Consider the following 27,115-nt stretch of genomic DNA (forward strand, 5'->3'; position numbering starts at 1 on the left):
GATTCCCATGAAACTCGATGGGAAATCGGCCAAGAGAGAAACCCACTCAATTCTGGCACAGACAGCGTGAGACGTTCTGTAATTGAGATTTTCAAAAGATTTCCCAGGGAATAATTCATGGATATTAAAGTAACTGATATTCATGAGTGTGATCAATTTGGTGCATCTTGATTGATTTAAGGGGACGGTTGGGTTGAGGTGGGTTTTTTTTTTTTTTTATTGAGGGAACTGATATCTTTGGCGGAGGTTGCTTTGTTTGTTAATTTATTTGCCAGCAGGATTACACAAAGACTAAAGGAAACATTTCCATGAAACCCGATGGCACAGGGGCCAGGAAAGAACCTATTAAATACTGGATCCAGACAACGTGCTTTACTGAATGCCGTTATCATTTAAAACATGTTATCTTATAATTATCAGTATCAGAAGTTTGGTGATTGGTGATTGATCCACTTTGTGAATCCTTGTTACTTAACAACACAAAGCTAAAGGTGTCCACACAACCCTGGTAGTTTGTCATTCCAATGTTTCAAGTGACAACAAGGTAACACACACACAAAATGAGTGACTCTGGAGTGAATGTGTTTTGTTCACGAGCCACTGTGTTGTGTTTCTCACACACAAAACCCTAGTTTAGGTTTAACCCGAGCTTTTGGAGCAGCTGCCTTCTCTTATGTGAGAGTCTTTTGTATCAATATTATGAAAGCTGAAGGCTTTTGTCAGACAGAGACAAGCCTCTATTATTATCCCCCTCACGCCCTTTTCTCTTTATTCTGGGCAGATTATCTCAGCCAATGACACACGACACGGCTAATCTACTGTAAATTAAACCTGAATTCTCGTGTGATTCAGCTTCTTCAAAAGGTCGTGGTTCTAAAAAAAGGTCTTTTACCTGGAAAAAACCCTGCAGGGGAATGTTGTAAAGCAAAGCACAGGTGAAAACTTTACTGGCCACATTTGTCAATCCCAGTAGATTATTGGGAGCAGGTTTTCCGTCAGCACCTCCCGGGCCCGTCTCCTGACTGCACTTCCAGGCCGATGGGAGCGGAATCCGTAACGACCGTGGGCTCCAGCATCGTTAACATTTCCCTGACACGTTGGCCGGCCTCTCTTGGAGACTGCCCCGCATTTTCTCGGCCGCGCTGGAGTTGTTGTAGCAACTAGCGGCCCAGGAGTGAATGAAGCAGATGTGCGAGTCATCTATCAGCTGACAGCTCCCACTCCCCCGACTGAGCAAGTCATCACCGTGACAGTCTGCCCGGCCAGTCTCATCAATTACACTGGTACCCTACCATTAGACCCCAAACACTATTTCTCCCCGGACACATTCAACTGCTCCCCAGTCTGCGAGACGGGTCCTCAATTAAGCCTGAATAACTTTCCCCTTCCCAAAGAACGGAGCTCTTTCTGTGGCCGGGTCCGAGACACATTGTACGTGTGGGATTAACCCATAGAGACGTGATTTATCTTCACCATGACCATTTAATACTAGATTACATTTATCTTTCATTTATGACACTTCACAGGTGCCTGATAATCCCTTATCACTTATTTATGTGTCATGTCATAAATATGTAATAACTCCACTGCAATGGTTGATTATATAAAGAAATAATAAAGGAAAGAAAGAAAATACCAGCATTCCTGCAGTGTTCCCACCAAACTAAATACTCTCCATGGGTTTTCATTTTTTAAAATCTTTCTAATAATGGAATAAGCCATCGCCACTTGTGTTTTTGTTCGTGATGTGGATGCGTGAAGAAGCAATAATGGAATCCAGGTCTTGTTAGTGTTATTCTGCTCCTGTATTCCATCAGTAGTAGTCACGAAATGCAGCAAACACAGACATGTTGAACACAGACACATATAATCAGTTTCTATCACTTACAATACACAACTATGGCAGTGACAGCAAGGGGCCAACTTACATACACATCAGCTTGTTTTCTCACAAAGGTTTTGAAACAGGTGTCGGGAATCAGAGCTCGACATTGAATATGCAAAAAAAAAAAAAAAAGATATAAATAAGACATTCATATAAAAATAGGCTTTGACAAAATAAACTCTATTAACCAATATTTACCAAAAGGTGGAGAATGTGCCCCATCTTTTTGATCAGTGAATAAGTCCAGTTAAGCTAAATCAGCTTGAAGTGAGCAATGCCATTGAAGACGGTCAGCAGAGCGTGTGCGGGCCTTCCACCTCGACCAGTGGGATTCTCTAGACTAGCAGCGAACAGAGGGAAGACAAACTCACGAGCAGGTCAGAGGGTCAGTGTGAGCGGCCTACAGCAGTTTCATGAGGAACAACGTTATTCTACAAGTTACTCCAGGCAGATTCCAAATCCAGTGAATCAACCGCAGACACAAGGGCTCGATTGCTTTAACAAACTAAAACCTCCCAACATTTAGTTACTTTCGATCCAAAATGGAAAAAAACAACAAAACAACAAAAAATCAGTAGTTTTCTTTATAGAATAAATTAATATTAATCATTTTCATTCTCTAAATACAGTATGTTAAATATTCCAGATGGCTGTGTCGTGTCCTCCGTGTGCAGGGGGCGGGAACTACAGCGACGTGCTCCGCCCCCGAATCACGTCCCCGCAATTCATCTGCATCGGCCGAAATGTCCACGTAGCTTAAAGTCGTGACCTTTTGACCTCGGTGCTGTGGTCACCCGGTCCCGTATGCCACAGCAGAGTGTCTGTCCTTTAATGCCCCCCCCCCCGACAGACACAACAATCCAAGAAGAGGGTCGAAGAGCTTTGTGTGCAAAAGAATGGCGACGCCCCCTTTCTCCACTTCCTGCCTGTAGCTCCACGTGACGTACGAACTGGCTGCGATCACAGCCTCCTCGTTAAGCTCGACAGTTCCAGTTTGTCCATGAACACGCACGCTCCCAAACACACAAACACACACAAACACACACACACACGCACATGCACACAACAACCCACAGACACACCTTTCCGATAACCAGTCTCATTTGCAGGTGTACACCTCTGTCCTCTCGCTGCAGGTGTTGCACTTGACGTAGCAGCACCACAGGAACTTGCAGTTGCACTGCCACACGCGCGAGTACTGGTGCGTGTTGTATCCCCGGCCGCAGCACATGAGGTCGCAGCCGCTGATGTGCTGCATCATAGTCTTGTTGCACACGCGGCCCAGTGTGCCCAGGCTCCCCGTGACGTGGTCCGCCTCACAGTAGTTGGGCGACCGGTCTATGTACACCAGGTCCGAGTCCATGGGCTTCCGGTACGAGTGAGGCTTCTTGATCTTCAGGAATTTGGGGCGCTTGTGGCGGCTGGCCTTCACCGTCTCCACGTGCACGGCGTGGGCATACTTCTCCTTGAGAAGGTAGCCCACCTCGCGGAACTTGGGAAGTGTAGTCCAGCAGGTTTTGGTGGTGCAGGAGCCGGAGACACCATGACACTTGCATTCCAGTCGCATGTTCTTCTCCAGGACCTAGACAAACAAAAACAACTTAGAGGGGTAGTAGCAACTTGCAACTGTGAAAACACATTACAGTGATGAGTGATAGTCACTCTCTCGTGATGGGATAATAACAGCCATACTATTAAAAAGTATTATGTAGATTTCACTGCTTCCTCCCTCAAGGGAATGTTATTATTATTTACTTTTCAGAATAGTTATTGTTTCTCTACGTGTTTCTACAACCCAGACCCACATTTCAACCCGTGCACTTCCAGGTAAGTGACAGACGTGCAGCCTAATAACAACGTGACTGACACACACACTGCGGTCGTGGATTAAATACAGCGCCACTGTACAGCAGTGTGATACCGTACACACAGGAGCCAAAATAATGTATCGGATTTCAGGCTCTGTGTGTGTAGTTGCCACACACAACACACAAATGTCAAGAGCGATCGTACAAGGCGTCGAGTGACTGGGATTACTGTTAAACCCCGAACCGATGACAATGAGAAGTGCCACTGACTGAAACTGGAATGTTTTTTCGTTAGCAACAAGGTCAATTGCGATTTCCCTTTCGCTGAAGCACTCGGCGTCAGGTATGCGATACGTTCTCCTTCGACCACCGACGGGAGATTTACGCCTCCGAGTTCTTGGCAAGTGAACTGTAACCATAAACCCAAATGAAGACATGAGAACAAGGAGCAAAAAAAAACAACTTCTCCCCGAGCAAACCACTTCATGAAACCTCCTGGCTGCTCCTCCCTAATCCATCAGTTGTTCTGTGACCAACACTTGTGACAGCCTTTGTCCCGACGTCTTGGACCGGGGAGCTGTGACCGGCGCTCCTGCTCAGTGTCACTGCTTTTGATTAGCATAAATAAAGGCGGAGGGGGGGGCGACTATCAAAACAGAGAGTCTATTTATCAGCAGGGAGAGAAAGGGGACTGAGGGAAAAAGTGCTCAAAAGTTTGAATCCACAAGTATACACTTTTCCCTGAGAGGCAATTTAGCTGTCCAGATAAGCCAATTTGAATTCATGGGCCTGAGATGCTCAGAGAAAATGATCTTCTCGGCCCGATTGTGTGCGAGGGGGCTTTTCAGCCACTGCTGGACATGTTGGTTTTGTGAATGAGGCTGGTTTGGCACGGCGCGGTGGTGAGAGGCGATACGAGTGAACCAGGCAAAGCTAGTTATTTATTCTTCACTAACTCCGGCCTCACTTTAGCTGTTTTGGCACATTACCCCCTTCGATCTCTAACCTCCAGACTCACTGGAGTCTCTTTGTCACTTCGCAGTCCTCTGCGAATGAGCAGGTCAGGAGCAAATCAAGAAAATATCATTTGCTGATGAAATAGATATATTTATACAGGTGTTTTCTTACTGTTTTGTGTTGTAATTTCTCTTTTATTTATGTGAGGCAGTGAGAATAACATTTTGTATACAATACCAAACTAAATCATGATAAAGATCCAGTTTTTAGTTTATTTCTGATGATTTAATTCAAACTGTATCCTACCTCCACCAAGGGGGTTTGTTTTTGTCTGTTATTTAGCAGGATTACGCAAAAAAAACTACTGGTTGGATTAGCATGAAACTTGGTGGAAGGCTACGGTGTGGGTCAAAGAAGAAGATTTAAGTTTGAAGCAGATCCACATCATGAGTGGAATAGGGCGTTTTCCACCATTTTAGTTGACTTCCCAGAAAACAATTCTTTGATCCTGAAAGAAATCAAGAGATATTTAGAGGAGTGATGTTTATGAGTGTGTGTAATTTGGGGCGGATCACAATAAAAATCTTGATCTTGGGAATTTAAGTCTTCATAAAGGGACTGTTGAGTCTATTTGACGTCTTTATATAATTTGTTTTTGATGTATGTTGTGATGCCCTTAAAATGTTTTACTTTATTACAGGCTGTCAATGAGCATGGCCAATAACATGATATATAAAATACCAAATGAATCCTTTGTAAAGATCCTATTTGAAACTTAGAGCTAATGATTCCATTAAACCTATGTATCAGAGCTGTTATGGTGGACAGCATGTAAGTGAACTTCTCAATGACGATCCTACCCAGTATCCAAACAGCAAACAGCCATGAGGTGCATGTACAAGCACATTGCACCTGATGTGGGTTTATGATATTAGAGAAATTGTGGTCGGGGAATGGTATAAAGGAATCTGTGTACTGTTCCCAGTGGTGCACAGCATGAGGGGGACTGGGCTAATGCCTTCTTGTACAGTGTCAATCTGTTTTCCAACCAGAGATCTGGGTTGTAATCAAACCCTGCCACTTAGACGGCTCTTCCCCTAAAAGCAGCCCTTTATTCCGCTGCTTGTTTCATCTCGGCCCCTTTGCCCAGATCCCTGGCACGGTTCACCCAGGCCACGGCCCGGTGGAGCCCGTTAACAGGAGCTTAGATCAACCACAGACTAGTTAACCCGTGGTTCAACTTCACTTTTTCCTGAGACTGGATAAGACAACACAATCACAACCTTTTTTTGTAATTTTTAAAGTGAATATCCTGAATAAACACACATAAGCCTGTTGTTCATCCCTTACCTTGCGTCCAACCTCATTGTTATGGAGGTTCATGAGCGTCCTTGCGTTCTGCTTGACCTCCCGAGCATCGATAAACACTTTGGAGAAGCCCAGGCCGTAGCTGATGTCCGCCGAGCAGCCCCCCCACTTCCAGCCCTGGTCCTTGCTGTAGAACCCCTGCTTCTCCTTGTCACAGCTGCAGTCACTCAGGTTACCCTGTGTGCAGGCCGCGGTGATGGCGTGGGCCACTCCTGCTGCGATGATGGCGTAGGTGAACGCAGCCTCTTTGCTTCCTGTAGGAGAGCAGGAAATAAAAATGGGGATGATGAGTATTAAGTAGCACGTTTAGATTTCGATTTTGTGAATCTCCAGGGGGATTTTCAAATAGGAAATGTTGCTTAATTATTAATAGTATATGTGCTTACATCATGGCCTCACTGACACATCACTCAAGGCCTGCAGTGTTTTGAAACCTGACCTGGAAACTGTCCTGCCCGTGAACTAAAATGGCTGCTGGCGGTACAGTCAACAAAGCGCCATGAATACGAGGGTTGTCGGCAAGGAAGGGCTATTGATCCGCTCAGAGAACTGTCCCGTTCTGTGCAAACCCATAAGGCACTGACAGCAGAATCTTCATTCTGCCGTTATCTCACCCAAGTCCGGCTCATAAATCATTTACACACATGCGGAAATATCGACAAATGAGTAATGGTTAATCTGCCAAGACTCATAGACAGGTCCTATGTAAACAAGGCAACACTTTTTCCTCCTAATACTCTATCAAAACAGCCCACGGCCAAATAAATGTGCGTGTTCACGAACATTAATCACCAAGTAGCATGTTTTTCATTCTCTGATGTGTGATTCTTTGTTGCACAAATGGGAAATCACGCTGTATTTACGTGTAAACAAATTCCTCTTGTCCCTGTTTGTTCAAAACAAACATCGTGTCTTCTTCTTCGTGCCACCCGCTGACACGATGTCAAGCCGCCGTGTTTTTAATAAACATCTTGGATCTGTGCCCTTGCCATTGAAAAAAAAAATCAACTCATATTGAGGCATCAATTATGTGGACGTTTTTATAGAGTCAATGGGCTCCGAGCCAAAAAAGAAGGTGTGTCCGCTCTGACTGCACCGTTGTTAATTTTTTCCCTTTCAGTTCTGAGTGCACGAGTTCACCGCAAGAGACAGTGTGAATTCTTCATAACCTTAACGAGAGGTGTACGATATTGGAAAGAGAGAGAGAGAGAGAGAGTCAGAGGCATGTATAAGTTGAACTGGGAGAGCCGGTTCACTGTTCTTCTGCCACGTCTGCTTCTCCTTCATCTCCACAGTGTCAGGGACCTCGCTATACGCACGACCTTTATATGGAGCTGGTCCGCCTCGCAGCTTAGTGCAACCACAACGCTCAAGTGCAAACTCAGTTGAAGCCTAAAATCCCCAAAACGGCTCAGCGCCAACGCACCTCGCGTTGCTCATGAGCATTATGTCAGTTCACTGGTCATCCCTCGCCTTTTGCTGCGAGAACAATCGCAAGCAGCAGCTGATGCAGAATGGGCATCAACAATGGCGTTCCTTTACAACCTTCTAGCCCTCTACGCTAATCTGAGCGGTGAAACCAATCTATTCGGTATGGCTGTCTGGGCCATAGACTTAAACTCCCCTCTTGGAAACACAGTCTCTTGATGGGTTAGAACTACTCATTCATAAAGGAGCAGATTGTCAAACACCACAGTTTTCATTTCAACACCATGAGGAGATAATCCTTTTCTTCCCAATAGATCTCAAACATCTGGTCCAAGCTGCTGACCATTGTGTAAAAGAGTAAATAGAGCCTGTTTGGAGGTTTTGGTTTATTTCAATAACAAAAAGTATTAAAACCCCTTGTAATGTAGCCTTCAGGTGTCAATGGAAATATTGTTATACCCTGAATATTGACAGTGTCTTATCCACCTTATCAGTGAGTAGTAGACAAAAGATCTGCAAAATTCCTGCCTCGATTTCAGGTTTGGTTTGATAGTTTTTTACAGGAGACTTTTGTTTCAGCAGGAACACTGATTGTTGCTTTAATTTTATACTTTCAAGTTGTGCTCTCCCCTTGTCTTTCCCCCCCACTGTAACTTATACCCGTGGTAAGATCGACGTCCTTACAGTGGGAGCCACAGCACCCATCACTAGACAGGATAAAGACCAGTGAAAATGTGTCTCCAGAGGCTCCGTTTGGCTGAAAAGAAAGGCTGCCAACATTCACAAGAGCTCTGTTACAGCGCTGGCTTCAGATACCTTTTACACATCCTCAGAAAAGCCCCGCTCAAAGAAAAGTCAGGAGCAGAACTAGGCCTGATGTAAATGACACTGGTTCTATATGGGATGCTCCCTATATACTGGGATGCAGTATTACCAAGTGGATGATCATGCAGAGGAAGATGAGGACTGATCTTGACTGCAGAGGGGGATCGGATATACAATTCATTTTGAGAGACATATATAAAAATGTATGTATTTACAGACAAATCCTTTATATTTGTTTTATTTTTCTCAAGCATCAGGTCCTATTTCAACTTCAATTATTGAAACCCTAAATATATTTAGATCCTTCAATTTACTTTGGCTTTGTGTTTTCCAAGAGAATATAAGAAACGAAGGGTTTTACGCACAATGCGCACAAATACGCACGGAATAATGAGGTGATAGACAAAGTGTGTTTAGCCAGAAGAAAAAAAAAACATTTCAAACTGTAAACAAACATTAACAGACAGCAACATACCCACTTTCAACTCTTTTCCGAAGACCGTCCTCTCTCCAAGCGCAGAGCAGTTCCAGCGCCCGTTTTTGAACTGAAACTGACACTCGTTGATGCCCATTTGGGCTCCCTCTCCGATGACGATAATGGCATCGGGGCGACTCTGGCAGATAATCCGTTGTCTGGGAGCCAAACCGGGGATCTTGTTACAGATTATGCTCGCACCTAGGGCCACCACGGACGTGAAGCCACTGTGAATGGAAGATGGGTAGAACTGAGGAAAGTGACCCACCGACAATTTCTAATTTCCTCCGATATGCGAATGTATTTGCACGTTTTGGTTTTGATAAATATAATCAACAGGATCATCAGTATTTCCCCGTTCAAATTAATGGTTTGGTTTGGATCATTTTATTTTAACATTAAAGTGTATCCTATAGGTATTTCACTTTACAGGTGAAAAACATGTGTGGTTAAAGTGTACAGTTTTCCAAATTGCAGGCTGCAATAATGTTTCAGATACGTTTAATTTACTAATTTCCCCATTGCGGGACTAATAAAGGACTTTGCATCTTATCTGATCTTATCTTATCATAAGACAGATAAACAAAAAACACTAAAGTTATAATAAAGGAAACGTCGTCCTTTAATAATCACGCAGTTACCATAGGTATACGGGAACTGAGACCTTTACGCACATATCTCCAACTTTACGCACGTCGCTAAACTTTTGATTTGTCGTATTTACCATGAACTGAGGAAATACAGGATATAGTCTGCGATCATTTTCAGAAGGAGCAGCAACAGATACGTGTTAATATCTTCAGTGCTGGAGGACAACGTAACAAGCCCACGAGCAGAAGAAGTCAAGTGAACTGAACTCACCCAATTTTCAAATAAACAATTCCCAGACAAAGTAAAACTCTTAGAATCCAGCGTCGTGTTCTCCGACTCATTGCGGCTGCGCTCCGGGTCTCATGCACCGATCTGCAGAGCTGTTGGTTCACCTACGCGTAACGCTCGTTCTCCGGTCGGTCACAGGTAAGTCCAACGGAACTCCAGAAGCACGGAAAGCATCAGGGAGAGAAAAAAAACACACAAAACTATCGCGGTACAACCTCAGGGAACTTTCACAGGCTGCCGGCTACGGGGGTATCATCCAAACTCCCTTCACTTGCCCCCCTTCCACTGGGCCCTCTTGTCATTGCGAGGCTGTCACAGTCGCAGGCAGGTAACCCGTGGGGTGAACAAGTGCGGTTATCTCGTTCTCACAGTTCCTCTGCAAACCCGCAGGTCCTGCTTATATATCTGCCTCATCTATCTGGGGCGTGTTCTCAGGAGACGTGCATGGGGCCCTGCTGAAGAAGAAGAATCCCGCCAGGGCTGAATGTCTCAGTAACACGCACACACACACGCACACACCTTGACTGATTGAGATGGTTATTTATCTGGTTATTAAGTGGGTCAGGGCTCCGTTGGATGTTCCTATAAACGTTTACATTTTACGCACGTGTTTCCAGGTTTACTTCTCTAGATGTATCCAAGATGTCTCCTCTTACTCCAAAGATTCACCACAAACCACAAAAACCTCCAGAAATAATATTTAAACAAAGAAAGTAAGACTACTTTCTTTTAAGAATCATTCCCTCGTTACTAGAATGATTCCCAGACTCGTGCTGTAGAAATATTCCTCCAATCACTCTTACAATTGAATCACATTATTATGACATTGATAAACATTAAATACATACATTGCATTTATGTCTTATAATATATATAATACATATAACATCCATTATCGTGGCTCCAGTGCACCTGGTGCGCGCTGCCACGCGGTGCGCCTCCATCCTGCGCCACCTTCCTTTTATTATGGCGACATCTGGTGGCAGAATCCGGATATTACATCCACAAATACTCACCAGCCCACTTCTTGTTTGACCCTACGCGCTTTCCGTAGCCTGTCAAAACTTGATCTCGCCGTGCCCCTTCTGGAGATTGTTGATAAAGAGGTATATTAGATATTGATTTCATTATGGATCCTCATCACCCGTACCTGATCGGGGATTGCCTTATTCATATCTACTCATTCCTAGCCGAGGAGGATTTGATAGTAGCTTCGCATGTGTGTAAGGTACGTGTCCAACTCGCGGAAGTAGTCGAGATAACAGTTTGTTGTTGTTGTTGAAATAATTCTGACATGTTCCCCTGTGGTTCTCCAGGACTGGCACGAAGCTGCGGACACTCCGTGGCTGTGGAGGTGAGCTGTTCTCAATCTGCATCTCACTCCTCTGTCTGCACAACTTGTTAATAGAGATTGTTGTTGTGTGAACGTCCACGGTCGTTGTGTGTTCGCAGGAGGCTGTGTCTGCAGCGCTGGACCTTCTGTAACCTCGCTGTGTTGGGCAGTGACCGGGTCAATCACTCCTGGAAGACCTACTTCCTGCGCCGCCGCCACCTCGAGGAGGAGATGACGCAAGGACGGTCAGGAGGTTACATCTGCATCAGCCTCAGAGGACACACAGGTATGCACGCACACACAGGTATGCACGCACACACACACACACACACACACACACACACACACACACACACACACACACACACACACATAGTTATTACTTGCCTAACTCTAACCTTAACTTGACCCTAAACTTAACCCTCACCCTAACCTAAAGGCAATCCAAGTTTATTTGTAGCACATTTCAACAGTAAGGCAATTCATAGTGCTTCACAAAGAATAGAATATAAAAGGCATCAAGACAAATTGTAAAAGCAACACAAGTCAATACATAAGAAGAAGCATTTGAAATAAATTGTTAAAGTTACAAAGGAGTTAAATATGGATTAAAGAATAAATTGATAAAATAGGAAATAGCAGAGTGAAAAAAACACTGCAGTTTAAGAAATGAATAATTGCACGATTTAGTAAGACTAACCTTAACTTAAACGTTACCTTAACCTAACCCTTTCCCTAACCTTAACCTTAACCTTAACCTTGACCTAACCCTAAACCAAACCATAATTTTTGTGTTCACCTTAAAATTGAAAGATTTACGTTATGTGGACCTGATTTTTGTAAAGTCAACTCCCCATAATGTGACTGTTTAACTCTGGAATCCCCTTCACTTGACTCCTTAATGTTTCTCATCCTGTTTCCGTGGGTCTGACGTGTGCCTTGCCCATCAGGCAGGGTGGTAGGGCTGGTGTACCTGCAGGGGAACTCAGCCCAACTTCCTGAGCTCTGCAGCAGCAGCGCCACGGTCTGCAGCGGCTCCACTGATGGTACAGTTCGAGCATGGAACATCCAAAATGTCAGTGCAACACCTTCAGCATCATCATGCATGATATGTGCTCACATTTTACTTGTTTAGATTCACAGAGGTTGACTGAAATTTTTTAATAATGTCTGTAGGTTTTGAAATGTGTTTTTCCTTTGACTTTAATCTGGCTTATGACATTTTTACAGAGCAAAAGAAAAAGTAACTGACTCAGGAAACTTGTAAAACTCAAAATGAATTGTCTCATGTCTGTCCTCATCAGTCCATGATCAGCTAAAATGGCACTCAGAAAACCACACACCTTTTCCAAGGCCCAGATATTTAGGCTGCTTCACCTCATCTTCAGTTATGGGAAGTCTGTTACAAAAATTAATTTCTTTTTTAAAAACCCAGTTTAATCAAGCTGCACCCAGATGTACTCATAGATAATCAATCCCCTAAATATGCCTAATATTTTTCCATCAAGATCCCGACATTTTTCAACTGGGAATTGAATATGAAATCTAAAACGTAATGGGTGCTTTCTTAGCCCACGTCCCATCCCTCCACCAAGTTTTGTAGAAACCTGTTAAGTAACTTTTGCGTAATCCTGGTGATATCAAACAAACATACAGTCAGGTTGGAAACCACTAAGAAATAACTCTTTGTGGTAGTAGGTGTCACCTGCTGTCTGTTTGTTTGTTATAAAAAATGCATTCACACCTGTTATCTCCACCGCACCTTGTGACATGTACCACAGTCATGTGCTACTGTTACCCACATGAATGCAGTTTTCATTCCAGCTCCGCTCCCCTGAAACAAACTCTCCAGTAGCTTCCTCTGCTTGGCTCGCAGATGCAGGTCATTGGAATCAATCTTCCCCATCAATGCTGACTAGGCAGTTTTCTCTCTCTCTCTCTCTCTCTCTCTCTCTCTCTCTCTCTCTCTCTCTCTCTCTCTCTCTCAGGGGGAGCCCGTGTGGTGCAGTCCTGTGCAGAGTCCCTTGACGGCGATCGTAAAGGATGAACAGCATGACGTCGTGATCACAGCCGACTCCACGGGCCTCATCAAGACCTGGCGAGCCAGCAGCGGCCAGGAGGTGGCCTCGTTTCCAACCGCATCCCCTCACTGTTCATTAGTCCAGTACAGCTTCAACAACGACTGGTTTCTCAGTGTACGCAACTTCAGAGCAATATATCTAAAAGTGTTTTATTTTTATCATTCGATGTTTGACACATGTTTTGCCTGATTTCTTTATCCAGGTGGGAACCAGTCAGGGGTCAGTGCTCACACTAGCTGATTCAACTTTGACTAAAAAGTCCAGCATCAAGGTTTGGGACGAGTTTAAAGTCAACGTACTCGTAGTTTCACCGAACAAGAAATGGATCGCAGCCGGAACCAAGGACAGTGATGATTTATGTCCGAAGGTATTTCTCATTGTCTTTGACTTTATTTGTTTCTCCTACTCTCATCCTCTTGTACCTTATTTACCTCTGTCCAAATGCCACAGTGGGAAAACAGGTGTTCCTCGATAAGAACGAGGAAACACAAATACACGTTTAGTAGATTTCATTTGTTTGCTTTGTCGCCAGGTGATCTACACCGAGAGTCTGACCTCTCCGTCTGAGGACGAGGATCCTCTGTGCCAGGCCGTGCCCGTCACCGGGTGCCAGGCAGCTGTCTTCGTACCCACCCAGCCCGCCAGACTGGCCGTCATCCACTTCACCGCGCTCTCAACCAACAAAGCCCTCACTGTGTTCGATGTCAGCATTAAAAAGACAAAGTACAAGGCGGATATCCAGGGTGAGGACAGAGACTAGTGATATGAATCTCATAACAGCCATTAAAAAAAAAATCAGTTGGTGAATCAGTCTAGAAAAAAATCCATTTAACTACTGAACAGCTGCTGGTGAAGAAACCGCTGAATTTAATCGATTTTTCATTGAGGACTTTGCTTATTGTGGAGTTCTAATGCATTTCATCACCCCAAGAAATGTCTGATGCAATATTTCACTCAGAGAATGAAGTAAAGCTCCACCGAGACCAAAAAGTCCGCTTATTAAACTACATTAAAACTCACCAGATCCGGTTTTAACTTATTTTGTCTGGATCCTTGACTTCACACTTGTTCTCAATTTTCTGTCAAAGATAATTCTAAGGAAATGTAAGAAATTAAATTAGATGTAATTTAAGTTGCTTGAGTGAATTCATTCTGTAACTCACCATCACAGAATAAATCCTATAAATCTTTATAACAGCGTGTGCATTTATAATCTTGATTCTCTTCTCATCTTAGTCCAGCAGGTGGAGTCCTTTCCCTTGACTCTGAAGAATTGGTCCTCGCACATCCTGCTGGAGGCCAGAGACAGCAACTGCTTAGTGGTGGCAGCCGACCAGCAGCTGTGGGTGTACTCTCTGAAAGGAGCCCTGCTGGCTAACTTTAAAGAGCACATCATGTCCATCTCCTCTATATGTCTGGTCAGCTGTTCCCTCATTCGGATTTTAAAAGAAATGTCCACTTCCCATGTTGAAATAGCGTCACTAGACTCTGTTTTTCTGTGTGTGTTGGCTTTGACAGGATAACTTTCGTGTGGTGACGGCGTCTCAGGATCTGTCCTTACGAGTTCTGACGTGGACAAAAAACAAAGACAACGGGCTGAGTCTGGAGAGCAGATACCACTTACTGGGAGGCTCGCACACAATGTCCAGGTAATTGATTTTGTGACGGGTTGGCGTCTGTCTGCTGCATCAAGTTAAATGCAATAGTAGCTAAGCTTGTACTGCATCTCATTACTAACAGTCTGAATACAGATATTTTCTGTGAAAAATATCTGGCATAGCAGGAACTAAGGGAATAGATTCTACCCCTATCTCTGTATGTGTGTGTGTGTGTGTGTGTGTGTGTGTGTGTGTGTGTGTGTGTTTGTGTACCAAATAACTCAACTGTGCATGAACAAACATTCACCAAACTTGGTAGGATAATAACTTGGGAGGGTGTCTCTGGATGATTAACTTTTGGAGCTGATCGGTCTCAGGCCAAGGTAAAAACAAAAATGGTGAAGAAGGACAAGTCTCCATAAATAATAGAGCTAGTGAGACAAGCTAAAACTTATATAAATCAGAAAATGACTCTTCATCATATGATAATTAATGTTATTAATGAATCTCAGTATCCTACTGGACTATAGACACAACTTGAACTTTATAGAGATCTAAAACTAATTTATAATCATATGATAGGAATGACATCTTCACAGTGTCACCATGAAGTCAGAAAAAAGTTGCAACCAAGAAAGATTAAAGACATGATCTACAATTTTATTGAGATGAACCAATGATTCGTTATCACATGGTATAAATGATGTCTTGATGGATTCTATATATATATATATATATATGATATTACAATATAAAAACATTAGCATTGTCTGATTGGAATATAAACAGCGTTTGCATCGCCCCTTAGCTTCTTTTCATTTACTAATTTTGTGTCTTTCTTCTTTTGTGCCCTGTTCCCAGAGGGTTCACTCATGTTGCGAGTGACTACACCAGCATCGTGGCCTCAGTGGAAGGGAAAGATGGGAAAGACGTCCTGAAAGCTTATTTCTTCACCTCCTGAGCGTCACTGCTTCACGGAGACAAGCGCCTTGATTTGCACGGCCCTCGGGAAGGAGGAACATTTGCTTTTATTTCAAACTGTTCGTCATATACTTGTTACCATGATGTTCGTTGGTAGGTCTGTGTTTACAAAAAGAAGAGAATGTAACATAAGTTACAGATAAGAAGCACTATGTTATGGGAAAGGCATTGATACGCTGTGTGATACAATATGGAAAAGAAAGTGTTCTATGATCATGGAGCTGAGGTATGTCACTGTTATGGATGAATATGACCAAGCTCAAGGCATGAAGTATTGCAAAGTAAATATTCTGGTGACCTGTTCTTCATTAGGTTGCCTCCACTCACTATTTAGGTCAAATAATACTGAGGTGAGCTTTGCATTATGAACTACATACCATGAATCTTTATACATTATATAAACCCCCCGTATTGACAAATGAGTTATTGAACATTAAATGGATTTGTCACAAGGCACAAAAAGCTTCCTTGTCCTCTTTCTTGCCTCCACATGGAGTCAGAGTGCACCACACAAACATAACTGGTCCTATGAAGAGAAGGGAGACGAGTCTGTCTCATCTGCGTCCATGCTCGTGCATCTGGTGTCTTCGAGGACACACCTCAGGACTGGAGTCATGGTCTCGTATACTTGCCTCCCCTCCTCTGAGTTATTCTCCACCTGTTCAAAAGGCAAACACCATCCTTCAGTTTTTTAAAAAGGAAATGAGTCGAAATGTTAAAATGTTTTCGATGTTTTTTGTGTTTCTTACCCAGGTGAAAGCTTTGATAGTTCGGTTTAGGAATGCATTTTCTACCTTTTCCGGTATCATCAACAGGTTGGCCATGCAGTCCAGTATGCACCGTAGTGTCTGTCTTGGAGCCTGGGAAGAGGAGACGAGGAAGGCGGAGTCAAAAGAATGAATTGTTGCATTGCTGTGGTTACAGGGGGGAATCAGCACAGAGTCACCTCTGACCTGGTCGAGTGTGTTGAGGACAGTTTGAGGATCTTTGTTTTCAGGGTTCAGGGCTTTGACGTCCTGGACGGAGATGACTGGCTCTTTAAGTTGCTCCATCCAAGTCCACATGAGCCCGGTGAGGATGAAGGGGTCCCGCTCCATTAACAGCCTCTCCCACGCACCGCCTTGGTTCAGCTCTGCCTGCACACATTCAGCCGTCAGACATTTTTAACCAAGTATGTGACTGGGGCAACTACTTCAGACACATTGTACTGTTAAAGCTGCTGGGTGTTGATTTGTTTAGTCACTAAAGCATGCTATGGATTATGGACCAATCCATGGGTCACGTTTAAGTTGCTGCTGCTTGTCCCTTTGCTGAGGAGTTCATTGTTCTACGTAAGACACGTATGTAGCATAGCAGGTGGAGTATCCTCGAGCAAGAGTAGCGTGAAAGGCCTGGGAATCCAGAGAGTGATGTACTGTTCAGTTGTACTTGGTTTTTAAAAATTAAGACAGGAGCAAAATAAAACCACCCTGAGTTTGAAGAAGACGTTGCAGCCTGCTTATTACCCACAACCCAAAAGACCTGGAGCAGGCTTCCAGCAAAGGCAGAACCCAACTTCATTGGGAGGGCATTGCACCTTTAAGATTGGATTGTACTGTATATGCAAGAAAGCCTTTGTTGTAACTATAAGCAATAGATTGTCTTGAACATCTGACATGTGCGCTAGTTTCCATTTCCATTACACTACTGGTGGACTACATTTACCTGCCAGGCTAAGACTTTGCTCTTGTGCTGTTCTTTCCCTTCGAGGAACAGATCCACTGCCAGGGCCTGTGCCACCAGCAGCCTCCTGGCGTCCAGGGACAACTCTGACTGCAGAGTGATGCAGGGCACCTCCGACATCTCCGATTGCTCCTCTTTTCTATCTTTAAGCTTCGTGCCATTCATCCCCAACTCCTTCCTCTGCTCTGCCTTCCACCTGGACAAAATGGTTCCCTTCTGGGTAGGTTCCTGGTTCCCAAAGGACCCGCTGCGCTGGATGGATCCATCTGGGATTTCTACGTTCTTGGTTTGCCACAGTGAGCCTGATGAGCCGTGCAAGACCTCAGTAATTTTGCTATTCCTGTCCTGACGCTGGGTTGCGACAGGCTTTTCTAAGTTTTTTTGCGACAGGGATTCGAGGGGTTGCGTGAGAAGGTTGAGCTCCGAGCCCAGTCGTCTCAAGTCGGACTCACTGTAGCTCAGACTTTTGCGGTGGTAGAAGATGGGTGGCTCGTGGAAATGCCTGGGTAAGGTGGGCGAACCAGGTAGGCGGGGATGCTTGGCAAACATGTCAGGGTCCAGCTTCTCGATGACGCTGAGAGTCATCTCTATGTCATAAATGTCAGGGGCCTCCAAAATGTCCTCCTCGATCATCTGTCGGTTCTCTGCAATGTCCTTCAGAAGTCTGGACACAAGCCGGACGATCTTCGGTAGGTGCCGCAGCTCCTTCCTCTCGTCGCCATGCAGGACGTGTCTCTGGCGGTGCAGGTACTGCGACAGTGTGACAGGGTTGGACTTTGGCTCGGCACAGGAGAACACACTCCTCAAAGGAGCGAGGAACTGGACAAAGTCTCTGACACAACGCAGCTGACCTCGGGTCTGGATAGAACCGGGGCGTTTAGCTCGCACATACAAAATAGCCTGGTTAGCCGTCATCCTGGTGGAAAAGGCCAAGAAACATGCTAACAGCACACCTGGAGGGAAGCACAGAGAAAAACAGTTTGTTGAGCAGTTGAAATTTGAAAGCGCTTAATGCACCATTCCAAATGAATCTACCTGTTCTGCCGAGACCAGCGTGACAGTGAACAGCCGTCTTTCCCTCCTGGTGCGCGAAGGCCATGACCTTCACCATGTCCAGCACAGTGGTGAGATTGGCCACTCCATAGTCGCTCCAGCCAAAATTGTAGAAATAAACTGAAACGACAAGATGTATTCAGTTCCCCTTCAGGAAACGTTACAGATTTATAAAGGACTCTCACATCAAGCTCTTACTGTTGTTCTCCATGAAGACCTCCGGGCGGTATGAGAAACCGCTTTCTGGCTCCAGAGGGTTTCCACAGCTGGCATGTTCGCCAGGTATCTGTAGGTTGATCACTGTTTTAATACTGTTCCTTGACACAAACATATCCAAAGAGAGACATGTTATTATTCTCATCTCCAAAGATGGTTCTCATATTCGTAAAGTTGTTTGTATATATATGTACATACATATATACCTTCTGAATTGATCAATAATGTCATATTTCTCAATGATTTCTGTCGAGGGTCTGGACATAGCAAGAAGATGATCAGTAACCCTGAAATAATAAAAAAGAGTGTTAGCGGGATGTAGAAAAAATAATGATCTGCCTCTTTTTACTTCAACTAACATAACTTAAGAAGAATAAACACTTAAGAAAGCTGCTATATTTACTTTGTACTACTAGCTAACTACTGAGATAGAACAAACAGGTGTACCAGGATGAGTAGAGGCCTTTGATAGCTTGCTGGTCATCACTCCAATGACTCGGGTTGTCATACTTGCAGGCGTGACCTCCGCAGCCGATTGAGCATTGCATCGGAGCAGGGATGACAAAACGTATGGCTTCTCCTACTATTGTGTAGTTGGCCCTGGGGGCTCTGACTGTTGTGATTGTTAAAGGGTGGGGGTGAGAAAGGAAGAGAAATCTGACGTTACACAAATAATCAAAATTCTAGGTAATATAATCAAGGAAATCGTACTTATATTCATATTATGTAAAGAGAGAGATGTAAAATACTGGTAAAATCCCATGAAAGGTTTGAGATACTCCAGAAAAACTCCAAATGCAGGTTGTTCTGCAAGGCCTAAATAATGAAGATGGCCAGTGCTCACCTCAGGGTGTTTAATCCTCGCCATGACTTTAAAAATAGCTACTCTCGTGGCACATTCGACTTGAACACAGCAATAAAAACCTGTAAATGCAAATCTGAGCAGCTAACTGACCTTCTACTCATAAACGTCTATTGATCTGTCTTCATAAATCTTACTCACGGTATTCCATCAGAGCTCCACCTCTGGTATTTTCCTGGAGAGCCATGTGAGCAGTCGTTCAGACTGACATCCACAGTCATAGCAGAGCCTGGACACACGGATGTCTGCTTTGTTACACCACCTCATTGACGCTCACACTCAAACAAGTGGTGCAGATGGATTTATTGTAGTCTGGAGTCTGGAATACAATCTGGAAAACGCTCTCAATCCTCTGGATTAAAACCTTAGTTTTCCAGTTTCAAACGAGGTGACTTATATGCCTGAGCACCTACAAATGTGCTGAACCATCCAAGAACATCATAGAGCCGTTTAAGCAAATGTAAAGCATACATAAGACATTAGAAGGGATTTGTCACTTGCCTTTCTTAATAGCTTTACCTCGTTACAGTAAAATATTCAGAAATCACCCTTCCACTGTGCAGAATAATCAACCATGTAGCTACCAAGGAAGGAAATACAACTATCCTAACAGTAAATAACACAAAATGAAATGCATTTGATTGAATACAAAGGAATCATTCACCTGTTGTAAGTGGGACGAGGTGCCGGTGACCATCTCAGAAGACAAGCGGCTCAGAGCGGCGGTTGCCAACATTACTGACATCAGCCTGTGACGTGGTCTTTCCCTCTCCAGGTCTTTGGGAAGTCAATCCCGTGGCCTCGCTTGATTTGATTGGTCTCAGATTACCTCTGTTCAATGGGGTGGGGTGATAACAGGATCCACATCCAACTTACCATCCAACTCACCAGGATCAAATGAAGAAAGAAATGAATGTGCAGAAAGGTTGCAGGAGTGTGTTTCTTTGTGATTACCACCATGCATGGTACTCCTCCCTGTGCTCTTTGCGGGGGGGGGGGGGGGAGAAAGAGAGTGTGGTTCTATTCCTGACTCCTCCTGGATTAGTCTGCTAATCTTATTACTGCTCGGGTATAAAACAGAGCTCCCACTCCTCAACATAAACTAACACTATGACCACACCCCCCAGTCCCTTGTGCTGGACTGTTCAATGATGAAAAACACATTCTGCTTGTTGAAGCATTTATTATCATCAGGAAACATTTCAACAACTTCCACCTCAACAGATTCTCATCAGGTCGACTGTGTATTGGTTGTGAACGAGCACAAATGGAAGTGAGTCTTTTTTCATAAGGGGGTTCAGATTGAGAATTTTTCAAATCTGAACCACACTGTGGCTCTCCTGCCCTGCTGCTACAAATAGTGGGACCTGAGTGACATGGGAAGTCGATAACATTTGATTGGCTTATCGTGCGCCTCGCAAAAGCGGGTTAGGATGTAGGTTACCTCAGAGAGATCAGGTTATGATGTACAGCATTCAGAGAGACTTACAAGGAGGATAATCTTAAAGCAAGGCCCTGCACCTTTTCACACTTCAAAAGATCTGTCAGGTGTGGAAGTCAGGATTATAGATTTCTGCTTGTTATAAAGAAGCAGAAGGTTTGTAACACTTGATCCTGATCCTGTATTTTACTACCCTGCTTTTTTATTTTGTATGTTGTTTGAACAATTATTGATAATAGTAAGGATGATAATAATTGCACATTCAAAAACAGGATCTGCAATTTGCTTTCACGATGAAGCAGACACAGGATACTCAGGGACAATCACATTGTGTATTCACACTAATATAACCATTAATAAACAAGTTAATACAAATAAAAGGATCAATAAAAAGAAAAAGAAGACATAACTTACATAAAAGTAAGAAAAATATAAATATAAAGAAAAGGACTACGAATATTTAAAAAAAATAATTGTCAGATCATTATTAAATCGAAACACAAATTCTGAAAAATTAAATCTTGAACATCTGAAAGTTAATTTTTCTGTTCTAACACACAACATACTGTCTATCAGTGAAAACTGTGGAGCTTGGTCTGGCTGTGAAGAGGAAAGAACCAATCAGCATCGTGATAACAAGTATCAGAGGAACAGGGACAAAAAGTCTCTGTCATCATGAACCTACTGAGCTGAGTGCAGGACGTGTTGTGTATGTTGGACGAGATAAGGCCCTGAGTAAATCCGAGGCTTGGGAATTTTAAGGCATGTCTCACTAGTTGTTTTACCATGACGAATACGGAGTGTAGAGATAAAAGTATATCAAGAGTACAGGCATTTGATAAAACACATATAGAACAGAGAAATCACAATGTTTGAATATTCATTTTTAGCTATAATGATGTTTTAATAGCATTAGTATTAATGTAAGACTGGGAAGATAGTTTTCATTTGAATTTACAGTCAGAAAAATGTTGCACTCAGCCTGATTCAAACACAAAGATAGAAACATGAGCCGGACAGATAAGAACAGACTCTGGCAGTAACATCTGCACATTTGAGTCAAATGTGAAGGGAACAGGTAAGAACTAAAAACAGTTTGCACCGGTCTTCATCGGCACAAGTGAGAAAAACTTGTATCTTTGTAAGAAACGTGTGGTGTGATCTCTGCAGTAATGTGATGCTCTAGATTTAATCTGTAAGGTGAGTCCACACTCATTTGTAACCATCAAAATAATAGTTATCTTCCCTATCAGTGAAATTCAGTCACCAGACAGCTATGAGGAAACAAGCTCTGTGTCACGGGTATAGTCAGGAAGGCAAAACGAGTAATACCACAGTATAAAATACCCCTTTACAAGTAAAAGTATTGCATTCAAAAACTTATCTGAGTGCAAGTAAGAGTATTCTCAACTTAATGAACTTTCAGTGTCAATAATAAACTAATGCATGAATGCATTTAAGTATATGCAGCATTTTTATGCTTTAGTTGGTCAGGATGATGCAAATTGTATTTACATTATTTTTAAATTATAATGTTAGGGAGTAGTGGCCTTTAAAACAATCTATTCTATTTTTTTACAAAATAGTTTTTCCATAACTTTTATCTAATCTTTTAAATAAAAACCAAACATGTGATAATATTAGCGGTTCACCTAATTTTGTAATGTTAATTTTGAAGAAAGATATAAATCCGACAGTGTCATAAATCCTCTTCTGTGTGAAAAATACAGTTTTTCTCGATTGTTTGCAGTAACAGAAAACATGAATTCATGTTTATTCCAACAGGGGGCGGCAGAGATTCGCGTGGCCGCTGCTGACCGACCTGTCAGTTTGATCTATTTCTATGACAACCAGCGGTTTGGAGAGAGACTTCCGGGCTCCACATAAGCAAAGAAGCAAAGCCTGATGGGAAATGAGTTAATTTAGTGGCGTCGCTGGCTGACACTACCTATCCTGCCGGTACCACTACACTACATTTCCCATGAAGCACTGCGGCTCGGTAGGAGCAGCCCCAGCTGGTTGCGTAGGAACGTTCAGCTGTTTCAAACGAGCCGGTGTCCGTAGCATAAAACTACCGGATATGAGCAGATGTGCCTTCAAAATAAAAGACACGTGTTCTGATAGATTTTGAAATATGTTAACACATAGACACACACATTTGCCATTGTCTGTTTAATACATATTATAATAAAATAGAAATGAGTGTTGCACTATATATTTAGCTCAGACTGTATATTTTCTTGGTGTTATAGTGCATGCTAACTTATATTACTTTAGCCAATGTCTTTCAATTTATTGAGTATCACCAATAATATTGCAACATGGCCAATTTCTCACTTGTGGTATGGATAACGGATTGGTTTATCTAATCTTATGAGGAGTAATCGATTATCGATCATATATGTTATCACACATTTATTTATACGTGAAGCCTGATATAAATCTTAACCAACTAACTAACTAAGTAGCTAGATAACTATCTAACCAACACAATAACTAAGTCTAAGCATTATTTCTTTACGATAAATATGATCATTTCAATATATCAACAGTACAGAATAAACACCACTACTCAAGGCCTGACGCCGGCCAGCCTTTTATTCTGAAACTCTAAACCCGGATGTGTGACTTCCTGTCTGCGGGGCTCGATCTGCGTGCTGGTGCTCTGCGGCTCTATCGCTCCGACAAGCCGGGGAGAGGAGAAGCTGCCGCGGGACCTCAGCGATGGAGCTCTGATAGAAGACACGACGGCGAGCTCCCCCCGTCGGAGAATCGAACCCTCACTCCTCCCCACATGACCAAAGAAACCGGAGCGGCCACGAGATACGCAGGCGTAACAATCATGCAGTTCAAATACCGACGAATCTGAGCAGCCGCCTCCTCCTTCAAGGTTACGCCGCTCGAAGACGCCCCAGCATCCCTCGCCTCGCCTCCCCCCCACCTCACACCTTCGCCGGTTACCGACCATGTCCGTGGAGGAGCGTGGATACCCCGACAAGATGCTGCTGCCGGACGCCCGGCCGGAGTGGATGCGCGCCGAGATCGAGCGCCTCGCCCGGGAGCTGAGCGAGACCACGAACGAGAAGATCCAGGCGGCGGAGTACGGGCTGGCGGTGCTGGAGGAGAAGCAGCAGCTCAAGCAGCAGCACGACGACCTGGAGACGGAGTACGAGGCCGTGAGGCAGGAGCTGGACCAGCTGAAAGAGGTCAGCAGACACGGGATATCACTCATCGATCATATTACCAAATCATAATACACAGTTCTGACACATCAGCCATGTTCCCTATGTCCGTTTTCTGGGTGTCTACCTAATTGCTGCAGTAAATACTTCAGTTTATTTGTATTCTCTCATCACTTCAATGACAGGGATATTTGACAGGCATCAGTCATAAAGCAGCAGAGGTGCCCCTCATCCTACAAGGTCATTCACTGCAGGATGAGGAGGGGGTGCTGCTCCCCCCCCCCCCCCCCCCCCCCCCCTCTCTTCACGCAGGGTATCCCCTCATTCCACTGCCACCTTTATTTATTAATGTAGCTCCTTCTTCAAGATAGGACATTCCTGTCTGACTCAGAGTGAGTCTAGGTCTGCTGTGTTTCCTCCAGTCCTCCCCCCACTGCTCTATAATGTCTAAATCACAAGTAGATCTGCCACCTGCACATAAATAAAAAAATTTTAGAGGGGGGTTTTCTAAAACTCTTTGCTGCGCATGTTCAGTATGGGACATTCAAATCTGACTCTTTTATAGGAATCTGTGTTTTTGTGTTTAAATCTGTCCTACTTGCAGATTTGGACTTTTGAAAATATATATATATATATATATATATATATATATATATATATATATATATATATATATATATGTTCCGCTGTCTTTTAAAAGCAGAAGTTTTATAAGGACATCAGATAATATCTTGTCTTTCAGCTCCGACAGGCGCTCCTCTGCGAACAGGCCGTACTAGTTTAGTGTGAGGGAGGAGGGTGGGGGGGGGGGCGGGAGCAGGTTTGAATTTTTGAACCTTCCCGCTCAGAGCAGAGGAGCAGATGAGTTGCAGAGGAAACCAGACGAGTTGCGACCCCGTGGGAATGGAAAGAATGTTGAGAGTGACGGTTCAAGTTGGGCCGGCGGAGTCGGATAAAGGACGTGTCTGTTTTTCCTAACAGGGGTCTGACTCACTCTCCCCCCCCCCCTCTCATATCACACTGGGTCCAATTTTCCTTCCTTAGTTTGTCAGTGTCCTGTATGAAAGTGTGGCTTCAGAGTGACGTGAGGCAGAGAGTTGCACAAACGGCCGTGGCCACTGATTCTCTGACACCGGCTCGTTCACGGTTGCTCACATCCTTCCTTTGACAAATGGATTCCTCCTGTGTGAGGCAACCAACAGCTGACGGAGCTGACTTGGTGGTAAAGCCCTTCTTGGCATGCCAGAAAGCTGCTCATCACTCCCTTGGTGTGTTTTTTGGTGCATTTCAGGGGAGAGACAAAAACACAGAGAGTTTCAGCTCTTGGCATCTCCCTCCTCTTCCTGTCTTGTTTTCCAGCAGCCTTCTCTCTCTCTCTCTAATGGTTGCTGTTGAAGAAAGGAGGAGTTCTCGGGGCTGTCTCAGCAACTCCTGCTCTGATTCCCATGCATTTCTTTTTTGGCAAACAGGCCAAGCTCTGCCACAGAGGAATGACAGCGGAAAACAAGCTCTGAATAGAAGAATCAGACCGGGAACGGTTTTAAAAGTAACCAAGGCTGCAAACAAATAAGTGAATAGGGACATTTTGAGGAGATTATTGACGTTTTCTCTAAATATGGTTGTTTGTATGAAAGGAGCTCCCATTGTGAGTCTCATTGGACTCTTTGTGTTTTGTCCGATCTTTCTCGCTGTGTCATAATGGACCACAAACATCCATCTGTGGGAGTCATATACTGGATTGTTTGCTCTCAGCTGGGGCAGGGTTCTTTATTTGGCCTTGGGTTATGCTGGCTGTAGATCACTGATCAGATGTTCATGTTTTTGAAAGACCACAGCTATGGTCCTTTATCTTTCTACCCATCCCCCCCCTCTCAGCCCAGCAGCTTCTGAACGAAGGGCAGAAGTGATGTTATCACAAGAGCAATGCACACACATCCTCCTGAAACCCCCCTACACTTCCTCTGTATTGTGTGTCGGAGAACAGATAAGCACAAGATAAGCTACTGTCTCCACAGTGTCTGAAGTTAAAGCTTGGAAGGAGCGATGGCTTTCGAGTCCAAATCAAAACTTTCAGAGCGAATCACTGACCAGTCATCCACTTTTAGAGCGGCTCCGGCTCCAGAAGTAAATTTCCCATTCATTTTCTCAATTGATGTTTCAGAAAATCCCCATAAAATTGTTTAAAGTCTGAAACCAAGCCGACCAGCTATTTGTAATATTAGAGGTGCTACACTTCCCATGAACCACTGCAAACCCACAAGCTTGCACTCATTCACACTACACTGTCGTACATGTCCTGACTGACTTTCGCCCCTTTACACTTTCTTTTCCTCATCTCTTAAAAAATCCATGTTAACAAGACAAATCACGGTTGCTCTGTGGTAAACATAATGCAACGCTAAACGATCTGATTGTAGCTTACATGATTTTCGTTGTGGTAAAACATTCCCATGGAAACAGCCAGCTCCACCAATCAGAGACGTTGCTTCACCTGAGGATTGTGGGTAGTGGCAATCCAAGAAGTGTCGCAGCTTCTCACGCTGGGTTTTATTTATTTTTTAGGGTGATTTAGAGTTGACAGGTCAAACTAACCACTCTGACTATAGCTGTTGGTAAAGAGCGTATTTGTCTGGTCAGGAACAAATGTGGTGTTGCCTTAGGTGCTCTGCTACTATTTGCACTATTGGTAGCGATGTTTGGATGTCTCTTCTCTTTCAGACAGACCGGAGTGGATTGTCTGTGAGATTTACAGAGTAGCTCAACACAGGATTCTCTCCAGTGACCCTAGACCTCTCCTTTCCCTTTCAGCTTTGTGCAAACACAACACAATACATATAAATCAGTCTTTTCTTATTAAGAAAAGACTGATTTATATGTATTCATAGTGATTTAAATGCTCCAGATATCTCTCTTTTTGTCTCAGTTTGGACCGAGACAGTCGATCAGAAATCATCATGACGCTGAGCAAATTTTCAGTTTGGCCAGTCCTCAGCTTTTTACTTCCCCTTGGACAGGACACTA

General features: G+C 43.8%; 4 protein-coding genes across 6 annotated transcripts in view; 2 read left to right on the forward strand and 2 right to left on the reverse strand.

The window, feature by feature from the left end:
- Positions 1-1,783: 1,783 nt before the first annotated feature.
- Positions 1,784-10,027, reverse strand: LOC128442820 (protein Wnt-7a). The gene is made up of 4 exons (XM_053425405.1): positions 9,608-10,027; positions 8,747-8,973; positions 6,001-6,272; positions 1,784-3,467 (listed from the first exon to the last, which is right to left on the reverse strand). The coding sequence occupies exons 1-4, from the start codon at positions 9,676-9,678 to the stop codon at positions 2,985-2,987; spliced, it is 1,053 nt and encodes a 350-aa protein (XP_053281380.1). The 5' UTR covers positions 9,679-10,027; the 3' UTR covers positions 1,784-2,984.
- A 627-nt stretch (positions 10,028-10,654) lies between these two features.
- fbxw12 (F-box and WD repeat domain containing 12) lies at positions 10,655-16,080 on the forward strand. Of its 2 annotated transcripts, XM_053425407.1 has the most exons (10): positions 10,655-10,853; positions 10,942-10,979; positions 11,078-11,244; positions 11,909-12,033; positions 12,947-13,153; positions 13,242-13,406; positions 13,572-13,782; positions 14,276-14,457; positions 14,558-14,688; positions 15,499-16,080. In XM_053425407.1, the coding sequence occupies exons 1-10, from the start codon at positions 10,755-10,757 to the stop codon at positions 15,596-15,598; spliced, it is 1,425 nt and encodes a 474-aa protein (XP_053281382.1). In that variant the 5' UTR covers positions 10,655-10,754; the 3' UTR covers positions 15,599-16,080. The 2 variants fall into 2 exon arrangements, with proteins under 2 accessions (XP_053281382.1, XP_053281383.1); XM_053425408.1 differs by lacking the exon at positions 15,499-16,080 and having other exon boundaries at positions 14,281-14,457.
- ptpdc1b (protein tyrosine phosphatase domain containing 1b) lies at positions 15,859-20,207 on the reverse strand. Its single transcript, XM_053424051.1, has 10 exons — positions 20,136-20,207; positions 19,613-19,646; positions 19,057-19,222; positions 18,816-18,896; positions 18,592-18,710; positions 18,376-18,513; positions 17,323-18,293; positions 16,572-16,754; positions 16,368-16,478; positions 15,859-16,276 (listed from the first exon to the last, which is right to left on the reverse strand). The coding sequence occupies exons 1-10, from the start codon at positions 20,205-20,207 to the stop codon at positions 16,145-16,147; spliced, it is 2,007 nt and encodes a 668-aa protein (XP_053280026.1). The 3' UTR covers positions 15,859-16,144.
- A 3,362-nt stretch (positions 20,208-23,569) lies between these two features.
- Positions 23,570-27,115, forward strand: part of LOC128442133 (protein bicaudal D homolog 2) — a 43,714-nt gene continuing 40,168 nt past the window's right edge. For both annotated transcript variants that reach the window (XM_053424400.1, XM_053424399.1), the window contains exon 1: positions 23,570-24,118. In XM_053424400.1, coding sequence (XP_053280375.1) covers positions 23,879-24,118 — 240 coding nt within the window. In that variant the 5' untranslated portion in view covers positions 23,570-23,878. The remainder of the gene's footprint in view (positions 24,119-27,115) is intronic.

The sequence above is a fragment of the Pleuronectes platessa genome, chromosome 6 (genome assembly GCF_947347685.1).
Source record: "Pleuronectes platessa chromosome 6, fPlePla1.1, whole genome shotgun sequence".
NCBI lineage: Eukaryota > Metazoa > Chordata > Actinopteri > Pleuronectiformes > Pleuronectidae > Pleuronectes > Pleuronectes platessa.

Coding starts and splice junctions, on each gene's coding strand:
- LOC128442820 (XM_053425405.1), bottom strand. CDS start 9,678: ATGAGTCGGAGAACACGACGCTGGATTCTAAGAGTTTTACTTTGTCTG. Junction 8,974..9,607: donor ATTGTTTATTTGAAAATTGG/GTGAGTTCAGTT, acceptor TTCCATTCACAG/TGGCTTCACGTCCGTGGTGG. Junction 6,273..8,746: donor CGGAAAAGAGTTGAAAGTGG/GTATGTTGCTGT, acceptor GCTCTCCTACAG/GAAGCAAAGAGGCTGCGTTC.
- ptpdc1b (XM_053424051.1), bottom strand. CDS start 20,207: ATGTTGGCAACCGCCGCTCTGAGCCGCTTGTCTTCTGAGATGGTCACC. Junction 18,897..19,056: donor AAAGGCCTCTACTCATCCTG/GTACACCTGTTT, acceptor TTATTATTTCAG/GGTTACTGATCATCTTCTTG. Junction 18,294..18,375: donor CGCTGGTCTCGGCAGAACAG/GTAGATTCATTT, acceptor GCTTCCCTCCAG/GTGTGCTGTTAGCATGTTTC.
- fbxw12 (XM_053425407.1), top strand. CDS start 10,755: ATGGATCCTCATCACCCGTACCTGATCGGGGATTGCCTTATTCATATC. Junction 12,034..12,946: donor GAGCATGGAACATCCAAAAT/GTCAGTGCAACA, acceptor TCTCTCTCTCAG/GGGGAGCCCGTGTGGTGCAG. Junction 13,407..13,571: donor GTGATGATTTATGTCCGAAG/GTATTTCTCATT, acceptor CTTTGTCGCCAG/GTGATCTACACCGAGAGTCT.